Consider the following 13,051-nt stretch of genomic DNA (forward strand, 5'->3'; position numbering starts at 1 on the left):
CATTCCAAATCTCTGCTATCTGTATGTGGCAGTGTGTGACAGCAAGAGAATGAAGGGCAGAGGAATTTATTCCCTCTCACACTGGGTACTTCTAGTGAGAGGTGTAGTCACTCCACAGGTGCTGTCAGTGGGGTGGTGGACCACACTCCTGCTGAGCTCAAATTTGAAGCAGCCTTTTAAGGTGAGCCACTGGCCATTGTGGCAGCCAAAGCAGCCAAAGAATTACACCCTTTAGCCAAACACCAGAGCTTGGGAAGGGCACAGAGATATTCAGGAGGTTTTGTTCCCTTCCCTTCTACAATGTCATCTAGCAGGGGCAAATGCAGTGAGGATGAAGCACTGGAGACAGAAAAGGGGCCTGGAATGTGTAGGGAGCTGGCTTTGACATCAGCTGGTTCAAAGAGGAGGACCTGCGCTTTCACCCGTGGAGGTCACAGGGGTCAGACCTGGGCTATACCTGCTTAGCAGAGGGGCACCAGCCCTCCAAGAGCCCTTCACACATAAACACAAGATAATGTACTTACTGATGAATTTACACTATGCATTACCTCATACCATTTAATCTATAAGGCACATGCTTTTGACTCTAAGTCTTCTAAAAATAAAGCCACAATGTGTTATAGGACCTGATTTTTGTTGCTGTGTGTGACATTACAAAGAATATTCTTTGGCATTACAGTCAAAACAATAAACAAAACACAACGCAGGGGGGTGTACTGATTCAGATCAATGATAAGTATATAACATTCCATGTCTTCTCTTGGATGTTACATGTTTACAAAGGTGTTAGTGGTTTTTTTTTTATTACACCAGACCTCTTTGATTGTCACTTTTTGCTTCAAAGATGATCAAAGACTACTTCCAGCTAATAGACAAACATGACAGACAATAATAAGGAATGTTAGAGCCCAGTGTTTAGAACTGTGACAATGGGTGGGGGATAGCAACACATTGCAACACATTCTTGACTATCCATTTTTTTAAACTTTTGAACAGTCAACAAAAGAAGTGATTGGCAACAAATATTAAATCAAGTAGGAACAAAGAAGACCTTTGAAACCATAATGAATATGCAGCTCTTTTTGAGGGAAGAGACTGCTGAAAGCAATGAGATTTCATGAAATAAGATTCATGGCTTAAGCTGTAATGAAACAATAAATACATATTTCACAAATATGAAAAGACATTTCCAATTTAACATTGTCAGATGTTGGGTCCTATATTACTGCAATCTGCCAATCTGCACCATGGGGTTTAAACAAAAGAGATAAGACTGCAGATCTTCTAATATAACCATATGTGAAAAAATAACCGTGATTTTTTATCTCACCTCTTTGAACACATGACAGATAAAACATATTTCAGAAGTGGGTAACCAAAATCCTACACCAGGGTATGTCATATGTCTGATATTACTTAACCTACCAGGATGGCAAGCTGCTTGTTTATTTGTGTCTTGTTCTGGGAGCATTTCCATAGGACTGAATGCACGTGACATCATCTGATTACAAATAAGCAAATATTCAGCCATTCAGAGCTAAACTGGACAAAGAGGCTTTGCATCTATCAATAGAAAATTTTATACCTTTCTTCTGGGACAACCAAATCTTCAAGAGACTATGGTTGAGACCCAGCTTGCATAAAATGCCTATAAACATAGGCAATCACTACAATTATTTTTATTTTATGGAACATAAAAGATCACATTGGTAAGTGTGTGAAGATGAGTATCACATCTGGAACATCACAGACTTTCCACTTTTTTCCTCCGTAGTCCTTCTTTACTGCATCACCCTCTGTTCTATTCTTGGTTCTTTTCCTCCCATTCTTATCTTCCTTTTAGGTTTCTTTTTTCCTCACTTTGGGTTGATTCCTTCTCTCTGGCTCTTCCTTCTTTCTTCTTTCTAAATCCCTTATTCCATTTAATTATTTACCTTCTCTCTCAGTTTTTTTTATTCTTTTTCCAAACTTACTTCTTAGAATCATCCGTTATCTGTGCCTGGTTTACTCCCCACTCCCACCCCACACATATGCTTATTATCACACTAGTCTTTAATCTGTCCCTCACTTCCCATCTGTTCATTATCTCCAGGTTGTCCATCTCATCCTGTTACAGACAGACCATGTTGCTTTTTGCTGCCCACATAAGAAAAAAAGGAATCTTTTCGCTGGTCTGCTTTTCTTCATTCCACTTTCTCACACCACTTCCCACTTCATAGTGAATAGTAATAACAAATTTAAAATATCATTGAAAGAAAACCAGACTCAAAACCCCGAAAAAGCCCTCACAGTCCTGGATCTGTGAAAAAAAGACAGGGCCACTTAGCTTTTATATGAGGTATAAATATAGAGGCTTGCTTTTATTGACTCTATTTCATCTTGCTGCTGTTGCAGACATTCTAAAGAATTTGTATGTTTCAATGGTCTTTATTCTCTGTCTTTTAAACATAGACACTCACAGCAGCTGTTGAGAACAGAGGAATCACTAAAAACAGTCTGGAGAGAGCCCATTGGACTGATTAAGGAACTGGGAAACACTCTGAGTAAAAGAAAAAGAGCACAGGAGCAATATTTTTTATAGGTTTTTTATTTTAGAGGAGGTTTTGGGTTTTAGACCCTGCTAAGTAATTTCAACATCTGTGGAGTATCCAGTATGCTTTGGGATCACTTCCTAGACTGTGACTGAATAGAAATGACTCTTAGTCATATCAGAATTTCCTACCTAAGCAAGATTATGGCAAAAATGACAAGAAGAAACATCTCTTTCATTTTGGTGAGGTTTTTGCCTCTGGACAGAAATTATAGCATAAGAATTTGAGACTAGAGATCCAGGCACATTTGGAACTGCCAAACTGTTTATACAAATCACTGAAACAATTTGAAACAATAATTATTTAAATAATTTTAAACCTGTAATTTAAAATCAAGTTTGGAAAAGGAAGATTCCTAGTTTTCTGCTGTTTGGGGAGCAAGAGGCTACCAAAACATTTTCTGTAGAAGCTGAGTTAGAGATATAGTTGCTAAAAGTTTTCATGTAAAGGTAGATTAGGATATTGCTTCTTGCAGTACCATTCTACTGTAGATTTTTGATTTAAAGTTTTGAATATTTCCTTGACTAGAATGTTTTGGTTTACAAGGAAAGCACAAAACACAGGGAAGCTAGTGTGCTGGGCTGGGGAGGAGAAAATGTGTGGCTCTGCTAGCAAGTAGTTTCTGAAATATCTACGTCTGAACAAACTAAAGCACATGAAACATTTTAATAAAGGCTTGACCTCCAAATTCATGGTTGAATTTTCATCTTCACTGAGAATGAAGTTACAGTGTTAGGTATCTATATCAGATGTTATCTGTATCAGATGTTGGATTCTTTATGTTTTTATGTGATATTATTTTGAAACCTATTGATAAAAGCACTTGGAAATGTACACCTGTACAGCCACAAAACAATATGAAGAAAAAGGTATTAGTTTAAAAAACCCATAGTTTGTTGTTCTTTTGACATATAAGACCCTTATTTCTTTTGAAATAGTTTTCATTTCTGGTGAGACAAAAATTAAACTTTAATACTTTAATAATTTTCTGACAGAATAAAGTAGAATTTTATTCCATAACTTTCCACTGAGAAATATTTTGTTAGTAATTGAATTTTCCAATTTTTGTCCTTTTCCATTCAGTAAAAATTGCCCTTTATGTAACCACTGCCCTAGAAAATTAGCATTTTAAATAAAATAAATTAGCATTTTTTTTTCTCCTTTTTTTTTCAGCAGACTTCGTTTCAGGATGATCAACTGGATTATATTTTATGCTTGGTATCTACTTTCAAAAAAGTTTGTTAAAAAATTGATCTGTATGCTGCATGTTGACAGATACTGACCTGAAGAATTATCTCTGGAGTGTGTAGGTTTGCAGTGTGCAGGATGTGTCAGGCAGTGATGCAGGTAATTGGCACCTGATATGACAACAGGATGGTACTGTAACCACAATGTCTAAACTCAATTGAATGTATATGAGCCTTGAGATCCTGGGACAAAAATGAAATGAACTAACCCTTACTGTCACTGCAGTAAGGAACTAGCAGGGAGATATTAAAAAAACTCCATAAATGTTGGAAGCTCCTGAAAGCTAGTGAACCAGTTTCCTTTACCTGAAGTGACAGTGTCTGCCAAGAGATCCAAGGACCTACATCTTTCTCTTTAGAGCAATTAGTCAATCAGTACCTCCACAGACCTGTGAAAAAGTATGTCCTACTTCACATAGCTGGGCAAGGATTACTTTAAGTGATGAGGTTACTACAGTGAAGCCTGGCAAAGACTTTTACAATTGGCTTGTATGCTGTTAGAGTCACTAGCAGCATGCTAAAAAATGTCAACAGTAATTAAATCCAATAATTTTCAAATATATGCCATGCTTTGGCAGTGGTGAGGAATGCTTTTCACAGCAAGAATTCTCAGCCCTGTGAACATAGAATTTTTTTAAGATATTTTTTTTTCTTTTTACGGGAAGAAGATTTTTTCCTTTTTCTTTTGGCAACACCATTTTGCAAGATGTTTATTCATTAGAGGATTGTATCAAAAATCACAGAACTACAGGTTTCTTCTCTAAACTTGTCACAGTTCTTACTGGCTTGCGTTTAAGGATTGTCCCTGCATATAATTCTGAGTACATTTCATGGAATCTATTTTAAAAATTTGTGAAACACTTTGGCAAAACATCTAAAAATTTACTGAAAAATGACATTTCAAAATACTGAAATGAAATTGTGTTCAGGTTTTGGCAAGTACTTTAGGAAAAATAAAAACCACAAGTTTGCAAATGGTTAACAACTTGCTTCTAAAATAAAAGATTTAAATGTTGCAGAATAATTTCACAGGTTCCATTTTCAAAGAAAAGAAGACAACAATGGCTCTCCATACCCAGTTAATTTAACTCTTTGTACTGCATTGATGTAATTTATACATGACTGTCTTGACCCAGGTAAGCTTATTAGCAACAGAGGTGTGAGGTGCTTCAGGACAAAGGCATCTCACTGTGTGAGGTTTGTAACTGGACCAAAGTCAGGGACTTGGACTTTTCACTTGCTAGAAAGGTCTCTTTGGCCACTCTCATGTGTAATAAGTATTTGGTTGATGTAATAAAAATGTAACAGAGAAAACTGAAAACATCCTCATCCAGGATACCCATCTGGAGACAGTAGAACTGCAAGTATTTTTTTCATATTAGGGTCAAAGTCCATTTTTGAGAGTCTGAGAGGTATGGTGAGGGCAAAAATTTGTTATTGTGTGCAAGATGGATATGTTCCTATGTGTGCCAGGGCAGCCCTGGCTGGCCTTACTCAAAGGATAAGTGTAGTGCTGAGTGCTGTCTTGGCACAGTTTTTCTACTCAGGATAGGCACTGTAGTTATGTGCTTCTGACAGTAAGGTAAAAAACAAAAAAGTGAAGACTTTTATACTAGCTTGCTCACATATTTATTCAGTTGAAACCTATTGTTTTCAAAGTTACGTTAAGACTGAGTATGATGTTGAAGGCTGAATCTTGCTCCTGCTGGAGGCAAAGGCCAAACATTTGTTTAACTTGGCTAGAGCCAGTATTTTGTTGTTATGAAATGTCAGCTCTCCCCCACAGACAACAGGTAGCTTCTAATGTGATAAAGCACTTCTCTCACCTTCTGGTAAAATAGTTTGGAAATTTTAAAATCAGTTAATGAGAGGTTTCTGTTGAAAAAAGTCCTCTCAGGTCCAACTTGTTTCGTCATTGGACAATATTTAGCTTTACTGTAAACTTCTTACAGTCATCTCAAATAAATAAAATGACTTGGAACTACCCTTTTAGAAAAGTGGATTGAAGACATAATGACAACAGGAGAATACAATAATGACATTTAAGCAAAGTGATATAATAATAAAATTTTTGAATGCCTTCATGCCAGAATTGGCTACTTAGAAAGTAAAGTGGTTCACATTAGATACAAAATGCTGAAGAAATAATTAAGAAAATATCTTATGAAAAATTTTATCCCTTTTTGTTCACTTAATGACCATCAAAATTAATTCTATGTTGCAATTTTTAAATTACTTTAACTCATTAGAAATTTTAAGAGAACTGATGCAAGCTTCACATTACCTTAGTATCTATTGCTGTTTTAAATGATAGATATTTTGATTTTATTACTTATTGGTATTTGTACAAAACTTGTGAAGACCATTTTTAAAGTCTTCATTGCTTTTATATATAAAAGGATGATATAATTATGCATTTAATTCTACGAGGTTCATGCAAGTGTTTCTGGTATGAATGAATCAATATCTTGAGAGAGATAACATCTTGGTCCTCTCAGGGTTAAGAGACATATTTCCTGCCTGAAAATAGCATCCTCACAACCAGCAACAGTACATTTCATAAACTTTGAACTCACTGTAAGAAGCTTTCAGGATCATTATTCTTCCAGTAAAAAAAAGTTATTAGTAAATTCATTATTGTCTTTAGCTCAATAGAAACCTGTAAAAGAAGTCTGCATTTTTCAATGCCTGTACCCAAATTTGAATCAAGAGACAGCTTTCAACATGCACCTACTATGATCTTTTCCTGTTGTAGTGGTTCCAGCAGATCATCAGTGAAATATTTACCTGACTAGTGTGGCTCTCCCTGTGTCTTTGAATCGATGAGCCTGCTGTAGTGCTGGCTGACAGTCTTGAATATTCATTTTCCTCTGGTAATCCTAAAGCAGAAGAATACTAATTTATAATCTGAGATTTATCCACTGGTTGATTTCAAAATAAGATTAAAAGACCTTGATATGTTTTACTAAAAAAGAAACAAAAACCCCCAAATTACACATTTGCCTGAATATTTACTATTTCCATGCTTACTGAAACAGAACAATTCTTTCTAACCAAGTGGGGGTAGCATAGATAGGTTGAAAGAAGGAGCAATCGTAACTAAAGAGCCTGCAAATAACACTTTACCTATACACTGGCCAGGGATTCCTCCTGCAATGCAGAAATCCCTGGCTCTTCTTCCCCTGACTCATTTTCATGGCAGAAGCAATACAAAGGGAACAAAAACCACGCCTGCAGCATTCTGCTCTCAATTTAGTATCTCTGTTTCACACAGCAAGTCAGTATTAGGTCCAGGATTCAAAACTTCATCCCCTCAGTACAGAGCACGTTTTTTGTAAGTCTTATAATTATTGTGCATTCTTGATGTGGGAATTAGCTGTCCAAAATTAAGCTGTGTAAAACCAGTCATCCGGTGTAAAACAGCCAGGTAGTCTCCAGTAATCAAGAGAAACAAACACATCTGCAAAGTGATTCTATAGTGAGGCTCATTGCTGGTGCTTCCCAGTCACTTCTGCAGCAGTGGGAATACCATTCATATAGCACTGCAGATGATCTGAAAGGTGGGATGAGGGGAAGCAAAGGCACAAGCAGAAACACAGAGAGTCCACGATAGGTGTTATTAAGCACCTCACAAACCAGAATCACAGACACCATGGTAGGTCTGTGTATTGGGTCTAGCAGAGCTGGAGATCATTTTTCCCATAGCAGCCCTCATAGTGCTGTGCTTGTGGTGGGTTGACCCTGTGTGGATGCTGGGTGCCCACCCAAGAGGCTCCATCACTCCCCTCCTCAGCTGGACAGAGGGGAGAAAATATAAGGAAAGGCTTGTGGGTTGAGATAAGGACAGGAGAGACCAGTTACTGTCATGGGAAAAACAGACTCAGCTTGGGGAAATGAACTGAATTTATTTATTACCAATCAAAACCAGAGTAGGCAAATGATAATTAAAACAAAGCTTACAACCCCTTAAAATCCCTCTATCCTCCTTTTAGTTTCCCCCTTATAACAGTGCCTTCCCACAACTTTGTAACTGGGGACAACAGGTTTTTAATTTTCTTTGTTCTTCTGAATATCATAAGATCATAAACATGGATCTTTTTCTTCATCATCTGGGCCTCCTCTGAACACATAGACAATGAGGAAGGTGAATCTCTTGTTTCCAGCTCAGGAGCCAGATCAAATCTGTGAGAGTCCAGCATTTCAGTTCTTTTCTGTTTGCGGCAGAGGGAATCTGACCCTGTTGTCTCAGTAATTGGAACTATGTGTTATTTTGAGGTGGGATTATCACTTTTTGAAGCTGAGCAATGATATATTAGGTATGTACAGGGGCAAGGTGTGACATCCAAGGCCTCTAGTGTACTGTTAGTCTTATAAATTATATGTAAGTTACCATTATTGCTTTCTCACCTACATTAAATTCTCTGTACTCCAACTAAAAATTCTCCCTTCGCAAGATCACATGTTTTTGGTCAAATTAAATGCTTGAAATAAATTTCCCTCTAAAAAATCCCATTTTTTGTGAACACAAACCGACACCATTTTTTCAAATAATTTCCTGAACTAATAATTTATTTACATGGATTCAGTTTGGATGCATCTCAAACAAAATAATAAAAAATTATCCAAATTTTAATGCAAAGTACCTTCTAAAAGTAGGTGCTATTCTTTTAATTCAAATAAAAGCTAGAATGTAAAATATTTGCATAATTCCAGACCACCAGAAATGAATAAAAATACTTTCCTAGGCCCAGCAGCAAGTTCTGAAAAATATACTGATTTTGCACTATGTTAATACATTTTAGGATAGACTGTCCAGGACAGCCTTGAGCTAAGAATCAGGTTATCAATGATTTTCTGTTTATTTCTGTAGAAAGCACTTTGATAAGAGGTCTTATCAAATAAGTAAAGTTTCCATGTACAGCAGCAGCACGTTGTCACAGACATGGCAAGCAGAGGCTTGGTAGAGTTTGGAAAGAGAAATGGAGTAGGTGATTACATGCTAAGAGCTTTCCTTTACGTACACCTAAGTAAATATTAGGATACCACAGCTTTGCATTGAGTAGGACCTTGTTTAATTCAGTCCAAGGTTGGAAGAATCAGTTTAGCTGGGCTAGGGGCAAAATTCAAGAACCTAAGTTAATCAGGTATTCAGTCTGGAGCACAAACTACACCATCTGGATTGGGCTTTCCTGCAACTATTCTCAAGTTATCAAAAGTAAGTTGAATTCGGCTTTTTTTTTGGCAAAATTAGGTTTGCTATACATAATCGCTGCAATTGTATGTGGTACTGTTTTGGGTGATGTAGGATCACAACTTTCCTCACTGCAGTGTAAAAGGTTATTTCAGGCTTTCTGATTACTCTGTGTGTTTGGCAAAAAGCTCTTTCTTTCAGACTAAGAACTCTGGTAAGTGTGGAAGATTTGTGGTGGAGAAGTCACAGTTTGATAGCACAGAGCTGTAGAAAGGTGCTGCTCCTCCTATTAAAAATAAATTTAAAAAGAAGAGCAATACATTATATTCATTAAAAAAAATGAAAAAGCAACTTCTATTAAAAATCTGAACTCAAAGGAGTATTATTTCCTTAGGATTAATGCTTTTAGAACCTTGAAAGACATTCTGTCACGGCTCTTGTACTATTTATTATTGCAATGATAAACAATTTTTCATTCACTAGTAGGACACCTATAGCAAAGGGAGATCCTGATTTTCTATTTTCTGTCCCATTTGTATCAATTATAGGATCAGAATCTCAAATCTAAGTCCTCCATGCCTTAGGCTGCTTATAGACTTAGAGCTGAAGTAATTACAAATTCCTTGACAGAGGCTGTTTTATTTTCTTCACATTCAGCTTTTATTGGAGAGGGCTTATCAGTTCACACATACAAAGTTAAGCCAGTTCCAGAAACAGATATTTCACAACTCAGAAGATTCCAGCCTGGCTATATCTTACGAAGCTCATTCAAGGAAACACTTCAGCAATTTTATGTTAGAAGAGCTTTGGGATTAAAAACTGCTTACCATTTGATACTGAATTTCCATTTTCAGCAGTCACAGAACTGGACAGTGGATTAGATGACTGAGTTCCATGGTTATTTGCATTTTTATCCTGTGTTTCTGATCCAGAATCTGATATATTTGGATCTTCCCTGCTCCTCAAATTCAGATTAGTTTCAGCACCTGACAGAAACAGAGAAAATGATTGTCAGTTTCCTATTAACTAGTGGCTTTCACATGTAAGTAGATGAAAACTAACACAGAGAGACCACATTACTTTATTAAATTAAAAATGTGGAAGGTTTAAATCAGTGATTTTTGCAGATTTTTTTTCTTTTTTTTTTTTTTTTTTTTTGCTACTGTTCCACTTGTAGCTTTTTAAAGTTTTGGGAAGTGAAAGGCATTACGAAATTTCTTTTGGATTGTTTCTTTCCACACAAATATCAGTAGCTACAACTCATTAAGTGTTTGTATTGCCTCTATTTTAGATTTATTTCACATGAGTTTACATACCACTGACATCACTGAAATGCCTTTCATCATTGCACTAAGTGATACTAGCAAGAGATATAATGTGATCTCATCTTTTTCTTTTACCACCTCTCCCACAAGAAACAAAATGGCTTTTGAGATTAAACCATAGTAGCAATATTCCTCCCAGCAGATCCTCCCTGCGGCCATTGTTTACTCAGCCTCGGGGCTCTCCAGCCATCAGCTGTCATTTTCTATAAAGTGCCAGGTTTTCATGTCGGAGCCTTTTAGTTAAATTTCTTCAAGACATCAAGAGGAGGCCTGATCCTGTAGGAGTTCCAAAGCTCTGTACAGTGCACATGCATTTGTTCAAAGAGAAGGGCAAAACAAAGCCTTTGTCTTCTTTCCCCTCTGACTGATTGCACATCCATGCAAAGCAGAACAGCTCACAGCAAAGTGCCTGGAGCTGGCTCTGAGCTTGCCCGGCTTTGTCAGCCCAGTGCTCCACAAGAAACAGGGCTCAGTCATCAGCTGTGCCCAAGTGGTGCTCCCCACTGGAGTTCAGCGGCCAGGGACACACTCAGAGTTGGAAGACAAGATGGATGGGGATCCTAGGAGGGCCCACACAGCAGTACCTGTATCCCTGTCTATCCCGACTCCACTCCTGTGTGACAGGGCTGATGAAATGCTGCACTGGCAAGGTTATGCATTTTTTAAAGGATTTCTCTCCCTTTTCTGTGGGTTGTTTTTTTTTTGCTTGTTTGTTTTGCATTTTTGGGTTTTTTTGTGTGTGTTGAACATATATGCATATTCTTTCCTTGCCATAGTCAGGTTTGGTTCATGGAAGACAAACCTGAATTCAGTGCTTTCTCCATTTCAGTCTTCCTAACTCTTTCTGCCCCCTCTGAGGCCTGGCCTTAGCTACGGGGCTGATGTATTATGGCTGACCCTGGTGCAGAGGTCCTCTTGTAACACTCTAAAATGAAAATTTTCCTTCTATGACAGCTCTGAAAGAGTTATGCCTTGATTTTGGTTGTCATAATGACAGCAAGAACCAATGGAAGTCAAAAGACTAGCTATTAAAACCAACATTACAGCATTCACCCATACTTCCAATAACATCCTTAGCTCTCCCAAAGATATGATATATATTCTTATAAATCTCAAGCACATGGAAATTTTTCAAGGGGAAGGAAAAGCATTTTTTTTCACCAGGTAATAATACTTAACCTGAAGGTTTTCCAGTCTAATGTTGACTGTGCTGTCAATTTTTCATTTTTTGCCTGAACTAAAAAAAAAATCCACCTGATTTAAAAAGCACTAACATTAGAACTTAATTAATGAAATGAAAACTATAAATCCATTCTGGTTACCTCAAAATATTTCATTTAATTGAAAAGGTCTTTCCTATTTTTGTTTAGCTTTCAGTTATCTAACTCTGAATTGTTCTTAATATTTCCTTGTCTAAAAAAAATCTGTCTTGAAAAGTCAAAAAGTTCCTTTTCAAACTGTCAGATAAAATATTTCCATGTTTGCTTGGTTTTTGTCCCTCCCTCCCTTGCCCTCGTTTCCTGATCATTATTTTTTGCCAGATCTGATTGGATTGTTTCAGTGACACTGTTTCATAAAATGGATCTTTAGGCAAATTTTTTATGCACTGAAAAAATTAGGCTAGCTCTACCCACAGTAACTGACTTGGGAGAGTCTGAGATGGAAAGTCTGAGACGGAAAATGCATACAGTACAATTATAAGAGCATGCCTGATTTAGCTTTTGTACGAGCAAGTTGACTGCAAAATGCATCTTTGCAGCTCATTTTAAATTTGTCTGAAAAGGAAATGTCACTTTTAGATGTTCATAGTCAGTGCACTATAGATCGTAATCCACCTACATAATTATTGTGCCACCTTTTACATAAAGCTTCTTGTGTGGCTGGGATCCTTATTTTTCTTGATATTCGAAAGATTTATTGATTTGCCTGACATGTATAATTCATTTGAGAATGAGCAAGTAGAAGGAGTTTTTCTTGCATTGCTGTTTGCAGAAGCCTTTTGTTTCATAGGTACGTTGATATCTTTTCAGGGCATTCATGAAGGGCTCTTGAAAAAAAATTACATTTTCTTCTTTATATCTGTAGAATTAAATACTACAAAGAATTGTGGATAGCTAGAATATCATACTAAATTGGCAGAAATAAGTAGTGGAATATATGCAGCATATCTTTGGGGACAACAATCTAGACAGAAATTTGTTATCCCATTTGCTGTATTCAATCATTGTAAGAAATGCACACCTTTAGTTTCTGAACAGAAAACTATATAGAAAAAATGTATTTCATAGTGCCTTATTTAGCTGCTCTTGGGGGTGGGAAAGAACCCTATATTTTATTTCAAAATAATCTGGATTATATAAAGGTACTTGAACTAATTTCCTATATATAGGCCTCTTCATCTCCTCATTGGAGCAGATTCATGTGTCTGTAGAACAAATTTAACTGTGTACATCAGCAAACTTCAAGCAGACATCAGGAGAGTGCCCCTGAAACTGGCTCTGCCCCACACTGGACAAGCTCCCCCTGCTCCAGCCTCTGCTCACAGGACCACACTCCTGAGCATGTACTGTGTCCAGTTCTGGACTCCTCAATACAAGATAGACAAGCTACTGGAGAGGGTACAGCAGAGGGTCACAAAGATGATGAGGAGTTTGGAGCATCTCTTATGAGGAGAGACTGTGGGAGCCAGGCCTGTTT

General features: G+C 37.1%; 1 protein-coding gene across 6 annotated transcripts in view; it reads right to left on the reverse strand.

The window, feature by feature from the left end:
- MYO16 (myosin XVI) overlaps positions 1-13,051 on the reverse strand; it is a 368,841-nt gene that overhangs the window by 12,579 nt on the left and 343,211 nt on the right. For all 6 annotated transcript variants that reach the window (XM_010394347.4, XM_039550108.1, XM_039550096.1 and 3 more), the window contains exons 33-34: positions 9,857-10,015; positions 6,626-6,717 (exon numbers count right to left, since the gene is read on the reverse strand). In XM_010394347.4, the coding sequence (XP_010392649.3) occupies positions 6,626-6,717; positions 9,857-10,015 (251 nt within the window). The remainder of the gene's footprint in view (positions 1-6,625; positions 6,718-9,856; positions 10,016-13,051) is intronic.

This window comes from Corvus cornix, chromosome 1 (assembly GCF_000738735.6).
Source record: "Corvus cornix cornix isolate S_Up_H32 chromosome 1, ASM73873v5, whole genome shotgun sequence".
Lineage (NCBI taxonomy): Eukaryota > Metazoa > Chordata > Aves > Passeriformes > Corvidae > Corvus > Corvus cornix.